The sequence below is a fragment of the Mesoplodon densirostris genome, chromosome 5 (assembly GCF_025265405.1).
Source record: "Mesoplodon densirostris isolate mMesDen1 chromosome 5, mMesDen1 primary haplotype, whole genome shotgun sequence".
NCBI lineage: Eukaryota > Metazoa > Chordata > Mammalia > Artiodactyla > Ziphiidae > Mesoplodon > Mesoplodon densirostris.
In genome coordinates this window covers 119060527-119082789 of record NC_082665.1, presented here as the reverse complement: position 1 = coordinate 119082789, position 22263 = coordinate 119060527, and the positions used below count along the sequence as shown (strand labels likewise).

Here is a 22263-nt window from a genome sequence, read left to right as displayed (position 1 = left end):
ACAAATAGCATGAAGGGAGGGAGCAGTCTGCTTAGCTGAGGAAAAAGCAACTGACAACAGATGGGAATGACTGCAACACATGTACCTCCTGGCGCTGTAAAAAGATATTCCACAGAGCAGTGACTGCTTCTTACTCATCCTAGCAGTCCACGCAGCACCTAGTGTATAGCCTGGGATATAAACAGGTGCTCAATACATCTCCACTGAATGAATTAGGCAATGGGAAGACAGAAGCAGAATTTTTCTATAAAACCACAAGACAACTGAGTAGCCTGCAAAAAAAAACACAAAACAACAACAAAAAAACAAAAAACATCAACAACAACTCAATTCACAGCCTGTATACTCAAATAAATCCCACCTAAAATTAATTCTAATTTCAACTGTGTCTTAATCTATACCAAAAAGTATACAAGTCAAGGGAGACTCCCTACCTTCTGCTAAGAATTTTAAAGATGTTAATGTTCTTTGGTCCAAGAACTTCACTTCTAGGTATCCAGACAGACAATTAGAAATGTAGACAAACATAATATGCAAACATGTCCAATGTAGCACTATTTATAATAGTAAAAAAAATAAAGTGGAGAGACAAGGAAATGAATGGAGAGGAAAGGAAGAAAAACGAATAAGCTAAATGAAAGGCATTAAGAAAATGATTAAGAGGGCTTCCCTGGTGGCGCAGTGGTTGAGAGTCTGCCTGCCGATGCAGGGGACACGGGTTCGTGCCCCAGTCTGGGAAGATCCCATGTGCCACAGAGCGGCTGGGCCCGTGAGCCATGGCCGCTGAGCCTGCGTGTCTGGAGCCTGTGCTCCACAATGGGAGAGGCCACAACAGTGAGAGGCCCGTGTACAGCAAAAAAAAAAAAAAAGAAAATGATTAAGAAATATGATAGAACAGTATTCACCAATTAAAATGTTTATGAGTTTCTAACAACATGGGGAAACGCTTATTAATAGCACTAAAAGTGCAGGTTACAGAATTTAATATAGTGTGTAAAATATATGCACAGAACAAAAGTACACAAAACAGTTAACTGTGGTTATCACTGGATGGAAGAATTATGGATGATTTAATTTGCTCCCTTTACTGTTTCACATTTTCCAATTTTAATATATTATTTTTATAATCAAATAAAACATTTTTTAAATGTTCAATTACATTAACTAGGTGGGACAGTCCAGGCACAGAGCTATTTATACTTACTGATAGGTACGGATTAAAATTTTTAAAACTTTCCCATGTGACTATATGAGCATTGCTCTTTTGGGATGTAGAACTGTGTTTCCTAAAAGCCCTTACTTCTCAAATTAGGTTACACATATCCAAAACTGGGCTAGGTGGCTAGGAGAACAGGGTAAAACTAGACTATCTTTCTAGAGCAAATTTACTTGACTATAAGAAGTTAAAGCCTTTTTAATGTCAAAACTTACATAAATGTTAAGAAACTTGCTCCCTCCTCACATATTTCCATGAGGAGGACTTCTCCAGAGAGCTCCTGTCCTTCTCTCCCCAGCCTTCCCCTCACTCTTTCCACAGCTGGGTATGAATGAATGGCCCAGCCCGTTCTGGGCTCTCTTCTTTGTATCTGCCTGCCTACCCAGAGAAGATATTCTCATCTGCTCTGATGGAAATAAGACCTGAGTATTTCAAGCTGCTTGTGACGAGGTGGATAGGCATGACTAATTACAGGGTGAAATATTAGCTAACCTATTTAACCCATGTTAAAGGCACTTTCTTCAGTGAGTTTTTCCGGTAATAAAACAATTTCTTCACACCCATTAGTATGGCTATTATCAAAACCAAAACCAAAACAAACCAAACAAAACAGAAAATAACAAGTGTTGGTAAAGATGTAGAGAAATTAGAACTCTTGTGCATTGCTGGTGCAACTGTAAAATGGTGCAGCCACTGTGGAGAACAGCATCATGGTTCCTCAAAAAGTTAAACATAGGGCTTCCCTGGTGGCACAGTGGTTGACAGTCCACCTGCCAATGCAGGGGACACGGGTTTGTGCCCCGGTCCGGAAAGATCCCACATGCCGCGGAGTGGCTAGGCCCGTGAGCCATGGCCACTGAGCCTGAGCGCCCGGAGCCTGAGCTCCGCAAGGGGAGAGGCCACAACAGTGAGAGGCCCGCATAAGGCAAAAAAAATTAAAAATAATTTAAAAAATTTAAAAAAAAGTTAAACATAGAACTACTATATGATCCAGCAATTACAATTCTGGGTATATACACAAAAGAAGGAAAGCAAGAACTCCAACAGATAAAAATGTTCACAGAAACATTATTCACAACAGCCAAAAGGTAGAAACACTGGATAGTCCCATGTAAGTCAATGAAGCTAGAACACACCTTCACACCATACACACAAATAAACTCAAAATGGCTTAAAGACTTAAATATAACACAAGACACCATAAAATTCCTAGAAGAGAACATAGGCTAAACATTCTGATATAAATCATACCAATGTCTCCTTAGGTCAGTCTCCCAAGGCAATAGAAATAAAAGCAAAAACAAACAAATGGGACCTAATCAAACTTACAAGCTTTAGCACAGCAAAGGAAACCATAAGCAGACTGCTCCCTCCCTTCATGCTATTTATGTTACAAGGTAATGAACCAAAGCTAAGCCTTTTTGGAGGATAGTTCTTGCCTAGTAGACAACCTAGGGACTGGGAGAAAATATGTGCAAATGACACGAACGACAAGGGCTTAATTTCCAAAATATACAAACAGCTCCTACAATTCAATAACAAAGAAACAAACAACCCAATCAAAAAATGGGCAGAAGACCTAAAAAGACATTTCTCCAAAGAAGACATACAGATGGCCAATAAGCACATGAAAAGATGCTCATCATCGCTAATTATTAGAGAAATGCAAATCAAAACACCACTTCATACCAGTCAGAACGGACATCAGCAAAAAGTCTACAAATAATAAATGCTGAAGAGGGTGTGGAGAAAAGGGAACCCTTTTACACTGTTAGTGGGAATGTAAATTGGTGCTGCCACTATGGAAAATAGTACGGTGGTTCCTCAAAAAACTAAAAATAGAGTTGTCATATGATCCAGCAATCCCACTCCTGGGCATATACCCAGAGAAAACTATAATTCGAAAAGATACATGCACCCCTTATATTCATAGCAGCAATATTTACAATAGCCAAGGCATGGAAACAATCTAAATGTCCACAGGCAGATGAATGGGTAAAGAAGACGTGAGATACACACACACACACACACACACACAAATACACACACAACGGAATATTACTCAGTCATTAAAAAGAGTGAAATAATGCCATTTGCAGCAACATGGATGGACCTAGAGGTTATCGTACTAAGTGAAGTAAATCAAAAGAGAAAGACAGGGCTTCCCTGGTGGCGCAGTGGTTGAGAGTCTGCCTGCTGATGCAGGGGACACGGGTTCGTGCTCTGGTCCGGGAAGATCCCACATGCCGCGGAGCGGCTGGGCCCGTGAGCCATGGCCGCTGAGCCTGTGCATCCAGAGCCTGAGCTCCGCAACGCGAGAGGCCACAACAGTGAGAGGCCTGCGCACCGCAAAAAAAAAATAGAGAAAGACAAATCCCACTTATATGAGGTACTTAAATTTGTCAAAATCAGAGACAGAAGGCCGAATAGTGGTTGCCAGGGGGTTGGGGGGGTGGGGTGGATGAGGAGTTATTATTTAATAGGTACAGAGTTTTAGTTTGGGATGATAAAAAATTCTGGAATGAATAGTGCTGATGGTTGCATAACAATGTGAATATATTTAATGCCACTGAACTGTATACTTATAAAGGGTTAAAATGGTAAATTTTATGATATGTACATTTTACCACAATAAAAAAATAACCTGACAATTTGATTGCATCCTGTCTGATCCCTAATGTTCTCTTTCTCAACTGGTCCTGAACTCATGATATTATTTATAGACCTCTGAAAAACCCAATAACAAATATATTACAGAGTAGAATATAAAATCCTCATGAATTCTGAAGATACTACAGATAACTCCCAAGAAAGTGATATCAGCCTTGGGCTGCTTTAAATCACAAACTGCATCCACTGGGGGTACCTACTGTCTTATGCAGTTAAGAGAGATTTCATGAAGAAAGTTTGAGAAGCAAAGCTGTAAAATGGTTGCCTATACAGACCAAAAACAGAAGAAGTCCAATATATAATCTGATTGTTACAGACAACTAAATTTGAGAAATCCCTCATGCAGATAACTGGCCATTTGAAGATGCGACAGAAGAAACTTCTACATGGAAAAGCAGAAAGTCAATTCTAACGCTTCCAGAAAGTTAGGAAGTGGTTTATTATAATGGGAAAAGCATGAGCTTAACACAAACACAGGTTTGAATCCCAGTGTGACTTTACACAAGTAACACATCTGGTCCTATGTGTCTTTATCTGTAAATGCGCATAAGAACACCTAACTTCGGATTTATAATGAGGAAATAGGAAGAGATAATGTATTTCAACCCAAATATATTTGAAGTACCTTTCAACATGGTAAATGCTCAGCAAGTATTGGTTTTCTCCCACTCCAGGGAGTCGATTCCTCTGTGGGGAAAGGGCTCATTTTCTAGATCAGTTCTTTAGATGTCTCTTACCTTGTCAGGCTGACATTTTCAAGTCAGAATGATGGGACCTAAAAAGCCCTAAGTCTCCCACTTATTTATTTAAAAAAATAATTATTGTATTTTTCCAGTAAGTATTTTGTCAAGAACTATGAAGGGTCTGAGATGTCACCCTATTTGTAAGCTAACCAGTTAGCTTGCCAGTTTCATGGATGCTGGCAGGATACATGAAACTCCTAAGTCAGAGACAAAAGACTTCAGTAGTCACAGCAATATCAGTATACAGATCATCAGCCCAATCACACGGGGCAATGCAGAGAGGGCAGGAGATGCCTGCACATGTGGTAGGTTGCTGTACAGAAAAGGAACCCTGAGTGTAGGGAACCCAAATCTTTTAAGGACAGTAAGTCTACCTGACCTCCATGGCAAGGAGACATTATGTTTATTATATTGGACAGTAAACAAACCTGACTTTTGCTCAGGAGGGAAATAATATCTCTATCCTTCAAGACTGTTTGCTATACAAATATTTTTGAAAAAACAGTAAAGAACAAAGGAGAGTCAGTACCTCTGCTAACAACACAGGCAGAAACCTGAGAGACCCATTAAGAACTGTCTCCTAATGAGTATTACATACATATACTGAAAAGTTTCCTTCCTTTTTTAAAAAATAAATTTATTTATTTATTTATTTTAGCTGCATTGGGTCTGTGTTGCTATGCGCGGATTTTCTCTAGCTGCAGCGAGCGGAGGCTACTCTTCGTTGTGGTGCGAAGGCTTCTCATTGCGGTGGCTTCTCTTGTTGCAGAGCACAGGCTCTAGGTGCATGGGCTTCAGTAGTTGTGGCATGCGGGCTCAGTGGTTGTGGCTCACAGGCTCTAGGCACGCGGGCTTCAGTAATTGTGGTGCATGGGCTTAGTTGCCAGGGAAGTCCCTACAGTCAAAAATTTCTTATCCAACCTTGTCTTCCAGCCACCAGTTCCCCTCCTCAGAGACAAGCACTTCTCTCAACTTTTTATGTATCTCTTCAGAGATATTCTATGTACCTACAAGTGTGCGCGTGCACACACGAGCACACACACACACACTTTTTTTTTTTTTTAATGGTTGTGATTAGGGACTTCCCTGGTGGTCCAGTGGCTAAGACTCCGTGCTCCCAAAGCAGGGGGCCCAGGTTTGATCCCTGGTCAGGGAACTAGATTGCACATGCCACAAGTAAGAGTTCACATGCCATAACTGAAGATCCCACACACTTCAACAAAGAGCCCACGTGCTGCAACTAAGACCCGGTGCAGCCAAAAAAAAAAATTGGTTAAGATTACATACACTGTACCTTGCTTTTTTCAGTTTTCTTAGGGATGATTTCATTTTGGTCTAATTCATTCTCAGCATCTGCACAGTAATCCATTGCAAAGCAGTATTACTAGTCCCCCTAGTGATAGACATTTGCTTCCAGGCTTTTATTATTACAAACAATACTGTAACAAAACAAGTTACACATATATCTTTGAGTACATCTGCAAAAAATGAAATTGCTAGGTGAAAAGTACATGCATTTTTAATATTTATAGATATTGCCAACCTGCTCTCCAAAGGCTACAACTAATATAACTCCCACCTTTCAGTACAAAAATAGGGCCAGTTTTCTCATACCAGCCTATAGCACCATTGTTGGCCAACAAAAATAGGGTGAATTTTTACCTATAAACAGGATTTTCAGACATTACTAGTGGGCTTTTCAATACCGCTTATGTTCAAAATTAAGTTTCTAAAGCTTAAGTGTGAGGTAGTGTTATACTGTGGAATGCACACCTAAAAGGGATGGATACAGGACCTAGTTCTGACATTCCCACTGACTAACACCATGAATGACGCTGACCAAATCACTTAATTTCTCTGGGCCTCAGTTTTCTCATGCTTTAGTTAGATGACCCTTTCAATCTAAAATGTGTGTACATTACTCATTACTCAAAATTCTAAAGGTTTTTTCTCAAAAGAAAATTATTTCAGAAGTAAAGTTTGCAAATAAGAGCAACATCATATTTCACATTTAAAATTTTTAGAGAAAAGTAGGAAATTTTTTCTTGTTCACATAGTAGCATTTACTTATCCCCCATATACTCTCAAAAGGTCTTCGCAGTAAGCTATTTCAATGAGACCAAGACAGCACAGACCAAGAGAACAGCAGGGTACTAAAGTCCACTGCCACCCTCCCTATCTGTATGCCTATTCTCTCTTTCTCTTTTTGTATGTACCTCTCTCTGGCTTTAAACCATACTTGGTTCCAAAAATACATTTAGAGTAACATTTAATTTCTGTCTGTATATTATAATTCAAGAAAGAATGTTTTCTTCCCTTGTGTTAATTCTTTCCAAATTAAAGTATAAAGAAAAAGCAGAAAACCATTTCCCTTCCTCCATATTTGAATAAAAAGGGGGGAAAAAAAGGTGACAACCACACAAGAAGCACCAAGCAATGTTCATTTTCATATATATATACATATATATATATAACCTGACTAAAGAGTTGATTCTTCTTTTGAAAATTTTACACTTATTACCTAAGTAACAACAAATTCAAACGCTCAAGTTTTTTTCCTTCAAGAACCTATAAATATTAATTATTCAAAAAACAACACAAACTTTTAAAAGTTCATTCTACTACTTAAATAAAAGAAAAATCTGGGCATTCCCTGGCAGTTCAGTGGTTAGGACTCCACGCTCTCACTGCCAAGGGCCCAGGCTTAACCCCTGGTCAGGGAACTAAGACCCTGCATGTTGCCTGGCACAACCAAAAAACTAAATAAATAATCTTTTTAAATAATATTTTCATCATAATTTCAAACTCCCTATTACTACTAGGAAGTGGATTACCTCCCAATTACAAATCTGTATAATCAAATGATTCCATATCTTGTATAACTATAAAATCACATGAAATTTTAAAAATATGACTTCAAAACATATAATGTACACTCTAAGATGAAGCCATGATTCTGAGCTACCAAGAGTACAATAAGAAAAAAAATTGTAAAGGCATAAGTATATTTTGTATAGACTTTTCCCAATTGCTGATTTAAACTAATTCACGATTTACCATGATAACAAAACAGGATAAAATCCCACTCAGAGGCCGTCGCTCTCCAACACCAGCGCCAGTTCTAGCTTGTTGAGCACCAGCCAAAGGAGAAGGTGGGTAAGTAAGAGGTCTCTATACCATGGCTCGTACAAAGCTGCCTGCCTGCAAATCCACCAGTGGTAAAGCACCCAGGAAGCATGGCTACAAAAGCCGCTCGCAAGAGTGCGCCCTCTACTGGAGGTGTGAAGAAACCTCATCGTTACAAGCCTGGTACTGTGGCACTCGGTGAAATCAGACATTATCAGAAGTCCAGTGAACTTCTGATTGGCAAACTTCCCTTCCAGCCTCTGGTGCGGGAAATTGCTCAGGACTTCAAAGTAGATCTGCACTTCCACAGTGCAGCTACTGGTGCTTTGCAGGAGGCAAGTTAGGCCTATCTGGTTGGCCTTTTTGGAAACACCAACCCGTGTGCTATCCATGCCATAACAATTATGCCAACCTGGTGGCACAGTGGTTAAGAATCCACCTGCCAATGCAGGGGACATGGGTTCGAGCCCTGGTCCGGGAAGATCCCACATGCCCTGCAGCAACTAAGCCCGTGCGCCACAACTACTGAGCCTGCGCTCTAGAGCCTGCGAGCCACAACTACAGAACCTTGCGTGCATAGAGCCCGTGCTCCGCAACAACAGAAGCCACTGCAATGAGAAGCCCGCTCGCAGCAAGGAAGACCCAACAGAGTCAAAAATAAAATAAATTTATTTTTTAAAAAAAGTAGCTGTTAATTGCAGAAAGGATTTATTCATTAAAAAAAAAAGACATCCAGCTAGCATGCCGCATACATGGAGAACATGCTTAAGAATCCACTATGATGGGAAACCTTTCATTCTTCTAAAAGAAAAAAATCCTCTTCTTCCTGTTACTGGTAGTTCTGAACGTTAGATATTTTCTTCCCATGGGGTCAAAAGGTACTTAAGTATATGATTGCTAGTGGAAAAATAGGGGACAGTAATCAGGTATTGGCAGTTTTTCCATTTTCATTTGTGTGTGATTTTTTAAAAATGATTTAATTTTATTTACTTTTGGCTGCATTGGGTCTTCGTTGCTGCGTGCAGGCTTTCTCTAATTGTGGCGACCAGGGGGCCTACTCTTCGTTGCAGTGGGCGGGCTTCTCCTTGCAGTGGCTTCTGATGTGGAGCACGGGCTCTAGGCGTGTGGCCTTCAGTAGTTGTGGCACATGGGCACTAGAGTACAGGCTCAGTAGTTGTGGCACGAGGGCTCAATAGTCGTGGCTTATGGGCTCTAGAACGCAGGCTCAGTAGTTGTGGTTCACGGGCTTAGTTGCTCCACTGCATGTGGGATCTTCCCGGACCAGGGCTTGAACCCATGTACCCTGCATTGGCAGGCGGATTCTTATCCACTGAGCCACCAGGGAAGTCCCTGAATTTTTAATATAAATGTGGGGACATAGGGCTTCCCTGGTGGCGCAGTGGTTGACAGTCCCCCTGCCGATGCAGGGGACACGGGTTCGTGCCCCGGTCCGGGAAGATCCCACATGCCGCGGAGCGGCTGGGCCCGTGAGCCATGGCCGCTGAGCCTGCGCGTCCAGAGCCTGTGCTCCGCAACGGGAGAGACCACAACAGTGAGAGGTCCGCGTACTGCAAAAAACAACAACAACAACAACAACAACAAATGTGGGGACATAAAGCATTAATGCAACTCAGAATGTTTCAGTAAACAAGTTTCAGCAGTTCAACTTTATTATAATCATAAATAAACCTGTTAAATTTTTCTGCAAAAAAAATCCCATTCAGAATTTAATACTAGGGCCTCCCTGGTGGCGCGGTGGTTGAGAGTCCGCCTGCCGATGCAGGGGATACGGGTTCGTGCCCCGGTCTGGGAGGATCCCATATGCCGCGGAGCGGCTGGGCCCGTGAGCCATGGTCGCTGGGCCTGCGCATCCGGAGCCTGTGCTCCGCAACGGGGGAGGCCACAACAGTGAGAGGCCCGCATACCACAAAAAAAAAAAAAAAAAAGAATTTAATACTAAAACCTCACTCATAATTAAAAAAATAAGAATCAAATTAAAACTACACTGAAGTACCATTTTTTAACCTATTAAACTTTTAGATTTTTGCCAATCTAATAACACATTACACTGATGAGGCTGATGGGAAATAAGCACTCAATCATTGCCACTGTACACCCCAATGAGGAGAAATCTGATGATAACTACTATCAAAATTACAAACTGACTCAGTAATTCCAACTCCTGGGCATTTTTCCCAAAGATATATTCATATGCTTGTGAAATGTGCAGAAGGTTATTCATTGCATCATTATTTATAACGGCAAAATTTTGGAAACAAATTAAATGTCCATCGACAGGGAACTTATTAAAGGTGGACTGAATTGTGTCCCTACAAAATTCATATGTTGAAGTCCTAACGCCCAATGTGACGGTATTTAGAGATGGGGCCTTTGGGAGATGCTTAGGTACCGACTGGGGCCCTTATGATGAGATGTGCCCTTACAAGAAAAAACAGAGAGCTCTCTCGCGCCTCTCTCTCTCAACCTCTCTCTCTCCACTCCCGTCCCCCGCCACCGCCAAGTGAGCACACAGTGAGAACCCCCCCAGCCCACTCCTCTGCCATGTGAGGACACAGTGAAAAGAAGGTCATCTGCACACCTGGAAGACACCCTCACCAGAACGTGACAATGCTGGCACCCTGATCTCAAAACTTCAGCCTCCACAACTGTGAGAAAATACATTTGTTGTTTAAGCTGCCCAGAGTACAGTGTTTTGTTATGAGAGCCTGAACTAACATTACATACATATATGTGTGTGTATACATCCACACACACAGTAGGATATCACTTGTGATACAATTAAAAGTGGGGCAAATGTATATTGTATTTACTTAATTCTTTTTTTAAAAAATCTCTGAAAGCACACACAGGAAGCCAAGAGTGTGTACCCTCTATTTTTAGGTGGAAGGAGTCCTGAGCAGGTGGAGAAGGAAGATTTTCATTACACACCTTTTAATATTTTTTGGGATCAAGTGAACATATTATCTATTCCCCAAAATTAAATGAAAAATACTTTTCATTTATGTTAGTTATAATGTGAAACATCTACAAAATTGTGAAACAAGTAATTCTTTATAGAATTAAGGGTATAGGCTCAGGCAGTATATATATATATATATATATATATTTTTTTTTTTTTGCTGTACGCGGGCCTCTCACTGTTGTGGCCTCTCCCGTTGTGGAGCACAGGCTCCGGACACGCAGGCTCAGCAGCCATGGCTCACAGGCCCAGCCGCTCTGTGGCACGTGGGATCTTCCCGGACCGGGGCACAAACCAGTGTCCCCTGCATCGGCAGGCGGACTCTCAACCACAGCGCCACCAGGGAAGCCCCAGGCAGTATATTAAAAAGGCCTCTATCAAGGTTAGGAAATCTGTTCCAGAAGCAACACTGGTGGCATTTCATCTCACCATTTATATCATTTTCGTTCTGTCCCTTTCTTCCCTCCCTCACTCCCTCTCTCTCCCTCTGTCTCTCTTTGCTATGTCCTTTTTCTGTCCCTGCTTTCCCTCCTGTTCCTTTTCTTTTTCTCTCCCTTCTATCCCTCTGACTAAGGTTTCCAGCTACAGCCAGTAGCAACCATAGACTTCAGTCTACCCCTCCAGGGACCTTCCAGCCAACCTCAATAGTAGCAATGGAAGCAAACCACAATGGCAGCCAAACTCAAGTACAGGGAAACTCCAGGTGGGAAATCATGTTTTGTTACAATACCTTATTAACCAAAAAGAAAATCCTTTCTTTCACCAGCAAACTAAACTACTCTATAAATTGTCCTAAAACCCAGATGGTAATGCCAAAACACTAATGTGACTGTTTAATCAGGCAATTTAGTTTTAAGTTAAACCTGAACAAGTCTGGACACAAATCATTTTATTAAACAAAATCAGTACAGTGGAAGATTCTTAGCTAGGAAAGATTTTCCCTCTGTCAAAGTAGTATAATTTATATCAAGAATATTCTCCACTATTCCCAGAGTTCAGAGTGCTAACCATTACACCATGGGCCCTGCTATCTCTACTATATTCAAAACCAAAAACAAAAGACATAATTTCCCACAAGTCTATTTGATGGACAATTACTTCTGGGACCTAAATTACGTGACTTATTCAGAAAATACTAAAAAAATAACGAATTTGTATGTTCTAACATTAAGTTGTTTGCATAGTTTTGGGTTTTTTAAAAAAAATATTTATTTATTTATTTAGGCTGCACATGGGATCTTCGTTGTAGCATGTGGGATCTTTTAGTTGCGGGCATGCGGACTCCTTAGTTGTGGCATGCGTGTGGGATCTAGTTCCCCAATCAGGGATCGAACCCGGGCCCCATGCATTGGGAGCGCAGAGTCTTACCCACTGGACCACAAGGGAAGTCCCCTCTTTGTATAGTTTTAATACAGTATCACTTCTAGGAAAATATGAACTCAAATGGATTATATTTAAACTCATAAAGCAAAAATATAAGAAATCACAGTATACCATAACAAACCAAAATCTTGTTCAAGGCTTGGTAGAGTTCTCACTAGATTTTTGGAACAGTATTTTACTGATTTCAGTTTCATGCCTATAAGTTGTCTTTCCCTTGTTTTTATTATCATCTGTAGCAGATTTCAGATAGGAAAACAAAATCTAGGGTACAGAAATATAGATCCAACTTCCCTTTAACCCCTACAGAGAAAAAAGCAAACATTTATGACTTTTTCTTCAAATCAACCTCAAAAGAAGTGGTAAAATCTCAAACACAGCAAACATTAGGTTATGTTTAGGCAAATGTCATTTCCCCATTTGCAAATGGGTACTTTCCCCTGTAACAGAGTATTTAGAGTGGAAGATACCAGGTCTGACCACAAAAATTATTTCTATACTATACATTTGCAGACTTCTACTCATTTACTGAAATGCATACTATCTGATGATGAGGAAAAGAGATCTGTCTGTTTGTTAACAGAGGTTAGCTAGCACAGAGTCCCAAAGAGGAAAAAGCAGGCCCATCATACACCCCAATTTGCTTCTCAATTCGTCCTCTGGGTAGTTCTCATCTGTCCATTTTAAATAAACAAGTGGCAGATTTGCAGATTTGAAATTTTTTCTGAAAGCTGACATGAAGAAAAATAATGGAAACACCCACATTTTATAAACTTTGAACGTTACTATGAAAAAGGAAAGAAGGATCTAGAATTAAGGAATCTAAAAAAAAGAAATCTATTTTTATTTTAAACGGTGAATGTAAATCATATGAGTATAAATTACTCTGGAAAGAAGAAAATTTAAGGCTAATCTAATAAATGCACATCTCAGCTTTGGTTTTAAAAAAGTCTGTCATGACATATTTTGCAAATGTAATTGACGCTCTTCCCTTTTCTGATTCTTTTTCATGACCCTCCCAAACCAAGCCTTGGGGTCCCTACTTTCATTGTTCTGAGAGCACACGTTAATTTGGAATTAACTAACAGAGGGCTTCACACATGGTAAACGCTCAAAAGTATTTGTTGCATGAGTTAAAACACTAGTAAATGATGAAACCACCATGTTCTAAACTAATTATTTATCAGTAATTATTCATTCCTTTAGACAGCTCATCTACTTTTAATACCTTTATGCAAATAACTACCTAGGAATAAAAGTTCTTTCACTTACTAGCTATATAACCTTGGCCAACTCATTTTGATTTCCGTTTTCTTCAACTGTAAAATGGGGATAATGAAGCCTTAGATGCCCTATCTTCATCCAAGTGGATTAAATGCGATAACAGAAGTAAAAACATTCTGGATACTACAAAGGCAATTATCTACATTTCTAATGCACCATATCTCTAAGGTCACTTAAACATTCTGGCAACTTAAGCTGAACATACCTAAAAGCAAATGCATCATTTGACTCCCCCAAATCTATTTCTCCTATAGACTTTTCAAAGTTTTATATCTGGATAACTGAAGTCAATTTTTACTTCCTTCCCTCACTACTACCTTCTACTCAATCACCTAATCAACCACCAAGGTCTGTCACTCTTCCTCTAATGATTTCCTTCTTTTCCAGCCTACTAACACCTTCCCTTTATTAGCTCATGTCTAAGTCATTGCAACTGATCTCCAAGTAGCTCCTCTTATTCCCCAACAGTCAAATTCAGCCTCCAACTCTCAGCTTTACTTCCAACTGTGTACTTGTCAAATCTATCTCAATCATAGATGACAATCTTGAGTCCATTCATACTAACATTTCTGACGGGCACCTTCTTGCATGGCTTGCATTGATCCCTACCTGCTGGTATTCACACCTTTGTGTGAGCTGAACCTCATCTTTCTTCTAATGAATAGTGAAAAGTGATGTGACTTCACTTTCATGCCTAGGTTACGAAAGATTGTGACTTCCTTCTTGCTAGCACTCTCTTCTCACTTCCTCACTCTGATGAAACAAGCTGCCAAGTAGTAAGATGCTCCGTGGAGAGGCCCATGTGGCCAGGAACCAAAGGGGGCCACCAGTGGTCAGTTCATGAGGAACTGAGGTCTGTTTCCAACAGGCCAAAAGAACTGAATTGTGCCAAGAGCCACAAGAATGAGCCAGGAAGTGGATCCTTCCCAGCTGAGCCTCAAGATGACTGTAGCCTTGTGGAAGACCCAGAACCAGACCACCCAGCAATGCTGCACAGACATTACTGACCTACAGACACTGTGAGACAAAAATACACTGCTGTTTAATTTGGGGATAATTTGTAACACAATAATAGATAACACACTATCTCATATATTTCTAAATAAACGCCAGGTGGATTAAAATTAAACATAATTAATTATAATTAACATAATTAAACATAAAACCACCAAATCATCTTAAAACTAAATGAAAACAAATATTCATAAAAATAATTTTCTATTATTTCTAATATTTTCTATTATTCTGTGCTGAAAGTAATTTCATCAAGAAATTGAAAAGATGGGAATTCCCTGGCAGCCCAGTGGTTAGGACTCGGTGCTTTCACTGCCATGGGCCCGGGTTCAATCCCTGGTTGGGGAACTAAGATCTGGCAAACCACGTGGCATGGCAAAAAAAAAAAAAAAAGTGAAAAGACAACCCACAGAACAGGAGAAAATATTTGCAAATCATATATCTGATAAAGAAATTGTAGGCAGAATACATAAAGAACCCTTACAACTCAAAAAAAAAACCCCAAAATCCAAATTAAAAATGGCCAAAGGACATCAACAAAAAGTCTCCAAATAATAAATGCTGGAGAGGATGTGGAGAAAAGGGAACCCTCCTACACTGTTGGTGGGAATGTACGTTGGTGTAGCAACTATGGAGTACAGTACAGAGGTTCCTTAAAAAACTAAAAATAGGGGCTTCCCTGGTAGCACAGTGGTTAAGAATCCACCTGCCGGGACTTCCCTGGTGGTGCAGTAGTTAAGAATCCGCCTGCTTCCCGGGTTTCGGCACCAAAAAAACAAAAAACAAAAAAACAAAAAAAGAATCCGCCTGCCAATGCAGGGGACACGGGTTCGAGCCCTGGCCCGGGAAGATCCCACATGCTATGGAGCAACTAAGCCCGTGTGCCACAACTACCGGGCCTGCGCTCTACAGCCCGCGAGCCACAACTACCGAATCCGCGTGCTACAACTACTGAAGTCCATGCACCTAGAGCCCGTGCTCCGCAACAAGAGAAGCCACCGCAATGAGAAGTCTGCGCACCACAACGAAGAGTAGCCCCCACTCGCCACAACTAGAGAAAGCCCGCGCACAGCAACAAAGACCCAACACAGCCAAAAATAAATAAAAATAAAATAAAATAAATTTATTTTAAAAAAAACTAAAAGTAGAGTTATCATATGATCCAGCAATCTCACTCCTGTGCATATATCCGGAAAAGACAAAACTCTAATTCAAAAAGATACATGCACCCCAGTGTTCACAGCAGCACTATTTACAATAGCCAAGACATGGAAGCAACCTAAACGTTCATCAACAGATGAATGGATAAAGAAGATGTGGTACATATATACAATGGAATACTACTCAGCCATAGCCATACAAAAAAATAATGCCATTTGCAGCAACATGGATGGACCTACAGATTATCATACTAAGTGAAGTAAGTCAGGCAGAGAAAAACAAATCTCATATGATATCACTTATATGTGGAATCTAAAAAAAGATACAAATGAACTTATTTACAAAACAGAAATAGACTCACAGACATAGAAAACAAATTTATGATTATCAAAGGGGAAGGGTGAAGGGATAAATTAGGAGTTTGGGATTAACAGATACAAGTTACTATATATAAAATAAACAACAAGAACCTACTGCATAGCACAGGGAACTATATTCAATGTTTTGTAACAACCTATAATGGAAAAGAATCTGAGATATATATCTATATCTATCTATCTATATCTATATATCTATATATCTATATATATCTATATCTCTCTGACATTTGCTGTATACCTGAAACTAGCACAATATTGTAAACCAACTATAGTTCAATTAAAAACAAAATGGTCAAAACCTCTGAACAGACATCTCTCCAAAGAAGATAAATGACCAGTAAGTACATGAAGATACTCAGCATTATTAGTCATCAGGGAAATGCAATTCAAAACCACAGTGCACCACCACCACCATTTCATACCCATTAGGATGGCTAAAACCAAAAAGACAGACAATAACAAGTGTTGATGAGAAGATGAAGAGATTAAAACCCTAACACACTGCTGATAAGAAGGTAAAATGGTGCAGCAGCTTTGGAAGATGGTCTGACAGTTCCTCAAAAAGTTAAACAGGGGCTTCCCTGGTGGCGCAGTGGTTGGGAATCCGCCTGCCAATGCAGGGGACACGGGTTCGAGCTCTGGTCCAGGAAGATCCCGCATGTCACGGAGCGACTAAGCCTGTGCACCACAACTGCCAAGCCTGTGCTCTAGAGCCCGTGAGCCACAACTGCTGAGCCCATGTGCTACAACTACCGAGGCCCGCGCGCCTAGAGCCCATGCTCTGCAACAAGAGAAGCCACTGCAGTGAGAAGCCCGCGCACAGCAACGAAGAGTAGCCCCCGCTTGCCGCAACCAGAGAAAAGCCTGCATGCAGCAACAAACACACAAAAATAAAATAAATTAAAAAAAAAAAGTTAAACAGTTACCACATGACCCAGCAATTCCACTCCCAGGTATATATCTAAGAGAAATGAAAACACATGTCCACACAAAACTAGAACACAAATGTTCAAAGCAGCATTGTTCATAATAACCACAAAATGGAAACAACCCAAATGTTCATCAACTGATGAAGAGATAAGCAAAACATGGTATATACATAAGTGGAGTATTATTCAGCCACAAAAAGGAAAAATGTAACGATATATGTGACAACATTTATAAACCTTGAAAACATTATGCTAATTAATTTTCTAAGTCTGCAAAGCCAAAGCCCAGGGTTTGAACCACAGTCTTTACTAAATTTCAACCACTCCCTAAGACATAACCTGAAATCTCCATTTTTTAAAACGGGAGAGTAGCAAATTACAGGTAAGCAGTTGAATTTACGGCTCTCAAGTTACAGAGAGAGCTGTTGAGGCCATGGAAAAGACTGAGATAACAAACAGAAAACATGAGCTTAAGAACAGAAGATGATGAAGTATCACACCAGCTTCTAAAGGAAAAGAGCCAACAAAAGAAATGAAAAAGGAACAATTACATGACAGTTAGAGCAATAAAGGAGAAACCAAAAGAAAGTAATGTCAAAAAAGTCATGAAAAGAATAATAACGGATACAGAGATATCAACTGGAATAGGAATCTAAAAACATTCATCATTTTTTACTCATATCCTTGGTAAGGACAGAGCCAACTGTCATGGGTTGAGCAATAAATGAGGGTTAAGGAAATGGAGGCAGTTTGAATGTAAACTGTTTTTAAGGGGAAAGGATTTAGGTAAGTTTTCATTATTGTTGCTGTTTTTAAAGTCTAGAGCTTTGGGCCTCACAGGAAGAAGCCAGGGAAGAAGGAGCAATGCAGGACAATGGATAAAATTGTTTGATCAGTGTCGTAGAGGACAAGGGGACAAATTCGATTGAGAGGTAGGCTGAAGGATTAGCTTCGAACAAGCCTCATTTAAGTAAAGAGATATGTCAGTGTGTAAATGCAGTAATGTGTTATATATCTGCATCCTTGGGGAAGATTTCCACATAACTGAATTTTCCAGATACTTAAGTATTTTTAAAAAGTTTTAGCTATTTTCCTTGAAATTGTTCACCACTGTATCTTACAGCTCTTTGCTTAAACAGACTGTGCTTTTCTGGATGACTTAAGGTCATTGTAACTATGATTGCATTACTAGGAAGTAATACAGCTTAGTCTGCATGTTAACTTTTCAAATCTTTGACTGTCCTATGCTGTCAGTTGCCATTTCCTGTTACACTTCCCCTGATAACTTTTTTCATTTGTGCTTCCAACAGATTCTAGTTTGAAAATTATATAACCAGTAAATAATACCCTAAGTAAGGGATAATAGGGTCCTGAATCAAAGTATAGGAGTAAAGTATATGGCTTTATGACAGTGTTAAGAAACCTGTTTCACTTTTTAATTCAATTAAGACTGGGTTTCAAAGAGCTGAGGATGTCAGAAGACTCACCTCTGGCTACATGAAATATTATTTTATCTTGCTTCCTTAAGTCATATCAAAATAACCCTGCCAAGTTATTGATAATTTTATATGGTTAGTCTTAAACCACAAAGAAAAAGCATCATGCATTCCAAAAGTGAACCTAGACATCTCACAGTAACAAATATACTTTCCTGTCATATAATCACTTATCAATAAAAAGTTATAATCTTCTACACTTTGTTTCTGTGTGTTAATATAGTCCTGCATATTTCACATGTATGGATATTATTCATGATAAATGTATATCCTTCATGAAATCTTGACTTTAATCCCTTTCAAATTTCACAACTACAAACAGCACAAAAGCTAAAAAGAACCGAGAGCTAAGCACACAGGCAGTCAGTTAACCAAAATTTAAGAATTCATTCCTATAGTTCCAATACCATGAGATATTCCAATTTCATTCATTCTTAAGATTCTGAATAATCCAGCAATTCCAGTTCCAGGTATTTATCTGAAGGAAAGGAAAACACTAACTCAAAAAGATATCTGGACCCCCATGTTCATTGCAGTGTTATTTACAATAGCCAAAACATGGAAGCAACCTAAGTGTCCATCAGATGGACAATGATGATTGGACAAAGAAAATGTGGTATATATACACAATGGAATATTATCCAGCCATAAAAAAGAAGGAAATCTAGCCATGTGCACCAACATGGATGAACTTTGAGGGCATTATGCTAAGTGAAATAAGTCACAGAGAAAAGACAAATACTGTGTTATCTCTCTTATATATGGGATATAAAAAACAAAACTCATAAATGTAGAGAACAGATTGAGGGTAGCCAGAGGGAGGGGTGGGTGAAATGGGTGAAGGTGATGAAAAGGTACAAACTTCCAGTTATAAAATAAATAAGTCCTGGAAATGTAATGTACAGCATGGTGACTATAGATACCATATAGATACCGTATACTGTATCAAATATTTGAAAGTTGTTGGGACTTCCTAGTGGTCCAGTGGTAAAGAATCCACCTTACAATGCAGGGGACGCGGGTTCAACTCCTGGTCAGGGAACTAAGATCCCACATGCCATGGGGCAACTAAGCCCACGTGCCACAACTACTGAGCTGGTGTGCCTCAACTAGAGAGCCTGCGTGCTGCAAACTACAGAGCCCACGCACTCTGGAACCTACGCACCACAACTACAGAGCCCATGTGCACCCTGGAGCCTGCGCGTCACAACTAGAGAAGAGGAAGCCCCACGCACCACAACTAGAGAGAAGCCTGTGTGCTGCAATGAAGAGCCCGCACGCCTCAACGAAGGTCCCGCGCGCTGCAACTAAGACCCGACGCAGACAAAAATAAATAAAATAATAAATAAATAATAAATAAATATTTTTTAAAAATGAGAAAGTTGCTAAGAGAATTCTCATTTAAAAAAATTAACTCTGTGTGGTGACATATGTTAACTAGATCTATTGGGGTGATCATTCCACAATACAAACAAATATCAAATCTTTAGGTTGTACACCTGAACCTAATATAATGTTACATGTCAAATATTTCTCAATTTGGAAAAAAAGATTCTGGATGGTTATACCCACCTATCCTTTACATATCAAAAACAAAAAATAAAACTATCATTGCTTCTCCAGTACTCACTTCCTGTTCCTTCAGTTTTTCATTCATATCAATGAAAATTAATAAATGTAGAATCTCTCAAAGACAGAGAGGTGTGAGTGGCCTGATCGAGTCAAACTGAAACATCTCACTAGTTTAGAGTTTCGGAGGCGCTAGCAGTTGTACTTTTGCCTCTGCATTCAGGTTATTTATGTACATCTCTCCTTCTAAATCGCAAACACCATGAGGGCAACAATCTTTTCTGATTGAATGATTCCATCCATCACTGGATAAACATGTTTTGAGCACCTAGCATTTGCTAGCCTCTGGAGAGAGCTGAGTTCAACAGTCCCTACCCTCAACAAGCAAGCAAGGGAGGCAGACTTATGGTAAACAAATTACAATATAGGAAAAACAAAAGTGAGTACAGAATCAAATCAGAGAAAAAATTAGCTCTAGAGTCGTAGAGGAAGTTCAGGGATACATTTATGTGTTCTCCAAAAGGCCTTCTATAAATACCTGTTGAATGAATGGAGAAATGAATGAATTAAATCTTGCTAATAAAGATGAGACCCCAGGTCCAAATGAAATGTGTTAGTTACTTCTGAAGTTAGTGAAAAAACATCATCCTTCAGCACCTGCAGGAATGCAGACTCCAGCACACCCCGACCTCAGGCTATCACCGTGGAGAAAGGGCCGTACCTGTACTGCCAGCCTTTGGCACTGCCGCCTCGGCTGCTGCCGCTGCTGCTGCTTCCACCCCCACAGCTGCTGTTAATGCTGTTCTTGTTCGGGGTCACCGCGGTGGCCAGGCCCTCCAGCCTTCCTTCGCTCTCGGAGACTTTCATTGTTGACACTGGTTCACCCCCCTGCATCTTAACTCCAAAGTCCATTTGCCCTTCTTGGGCGGGAGAGAACAACTATGGAATTTTGTAAATGATAAGATTTAAGACCTGATCTGAAGGTGATCCCAGTTGCTAAATCAGACGACGGCTGCAGTAGTAATCATCAAATGGTCCAGGGGAGGAATACAAGCATTCCCCCTGAAGGAAAACTTTTAAGAGGAGAGGGGTAGCGATGAGGACAGATGTCCTTTCAATATATATCTCCTTCCGGGCAAAAGTAAGGAGAAAAAAAAATCACCCTGCCAGAGGATTTGGTGGCATGCTCAAAGGAAAAGCAGGAGCAGCGTGGGGAGGTCGCGGACACTAGCCAGGAGTGCTGGGCGAAGGACGGACCACGGACGGGAACCCGCGGCCTGACCTCTGCGCTGACGGACTGACCCGCCGCGCTCCCTCTGCTCCTCCGGCCGGTCCTCAGCGGGAGGGTCCGGTCCAGCCCGCTCGGCGGTTCCCGCCGCAGCCCTCGAGAAAGAGCTGGAGCCGCCCGCGGGCAGCCCGGGAGGAGGGTCGGAGAAGGAGGCCGCCGAGGGCGGGACGCCGGCTCCCAGGGTCGCCTCGCCTCCAGGTAGAGGCGAGCCGCTCGGGGCGACTTCCTCCAACGCCCCCGGCCCTGGGCCCTCGACTGGGTTCCCAGGGGCGGGACAAGTCCCTGGCCCTCTCTCCAGCCCAAATGTGAAAGCCACAGCTGCGGCCGACACCCCACCCACAGCCCCCCGGCTGGTCACCCGCCCGCCTGCTCTCTCCCCCGCCACTTCCCTTCCGGAGTAGCGTGAGCTCACTTCCCCCAGAGCAGAAGCTCCTGGCGCCATCTTGGAGCAGGGCACGGGGCCCTGAAGGGGGCGGAGCCTCGGCGATGGTTGTGCTGGGGCGGCGGACTCCGAAGAAAGGGAGGCGGTGGGCAGCAGACGGAGGAGGCGGTGGGACAACCAAGGAGGGGGAAACAAAGGAGTTAGTGCCCTACTGGAGGGTGACTTCCGGCCTTCCTAACCCGGGCCAGGCCTTCCATTTGAGGGCCCATTTCAGTCATTGTAGCAAAAAAGCTTAGAAAAATAATATCATTTCTATAAGGAATTACAAAACCATTTCTTCATTTTAGTTATTTTGAAAAAAAAAAAAGCATGATATTGGCGTAAGGCAAATCAGTGTTATAAATGAAAAAGAAACTGTCCTGGAAATTAGAGCTCTCGGTATCAAAATATCAAAGTATTCCTTCTGACCTCAGACAACTCGTTCACCCTCCTTAGACCTAGATTTTTGCATTTGTAAAATAAGAGTGTTTAGGTGATTTCTAAAGTCCCTTCTAATTGTAAATAATAGTTTCTAACAATTGAATGAATGTACACCATATGCGAAACGCTATGGCAGAGGCAAAGAAGTATTACTCAAAGAAAGTA

General features: G+C 40.9%; 1 protein-coding gene across 2 annotated transcripts in view; it reads right to left on the bottom strand.

Annotated features, from left to right (window-relative positions):
• The window catches only part of OSBPL11 (oxysterol binding protein like 11), a 100134-nt gene extending 78570 nt beyond the window's left edge, over window positions 1–21564 (bottom strand). For both annotated transcript variants that reach the window (XM_060099408.1, XM_060099409.1), the window contains exon 1: window positions 20670–21564. In XM_060099408.1, the coding sequence (XP_059955391.1) occupies window positions 20670–20860 (191 nt within the window). In that variant the 5' untranslated portion in view covers window positions 20861–21564. The remainder of the gene's footprint in view (window positions 1–20669) is intronic.
• Between the last annotated feature and the right edge of the window lie 699 nt (window positions 21565–22263).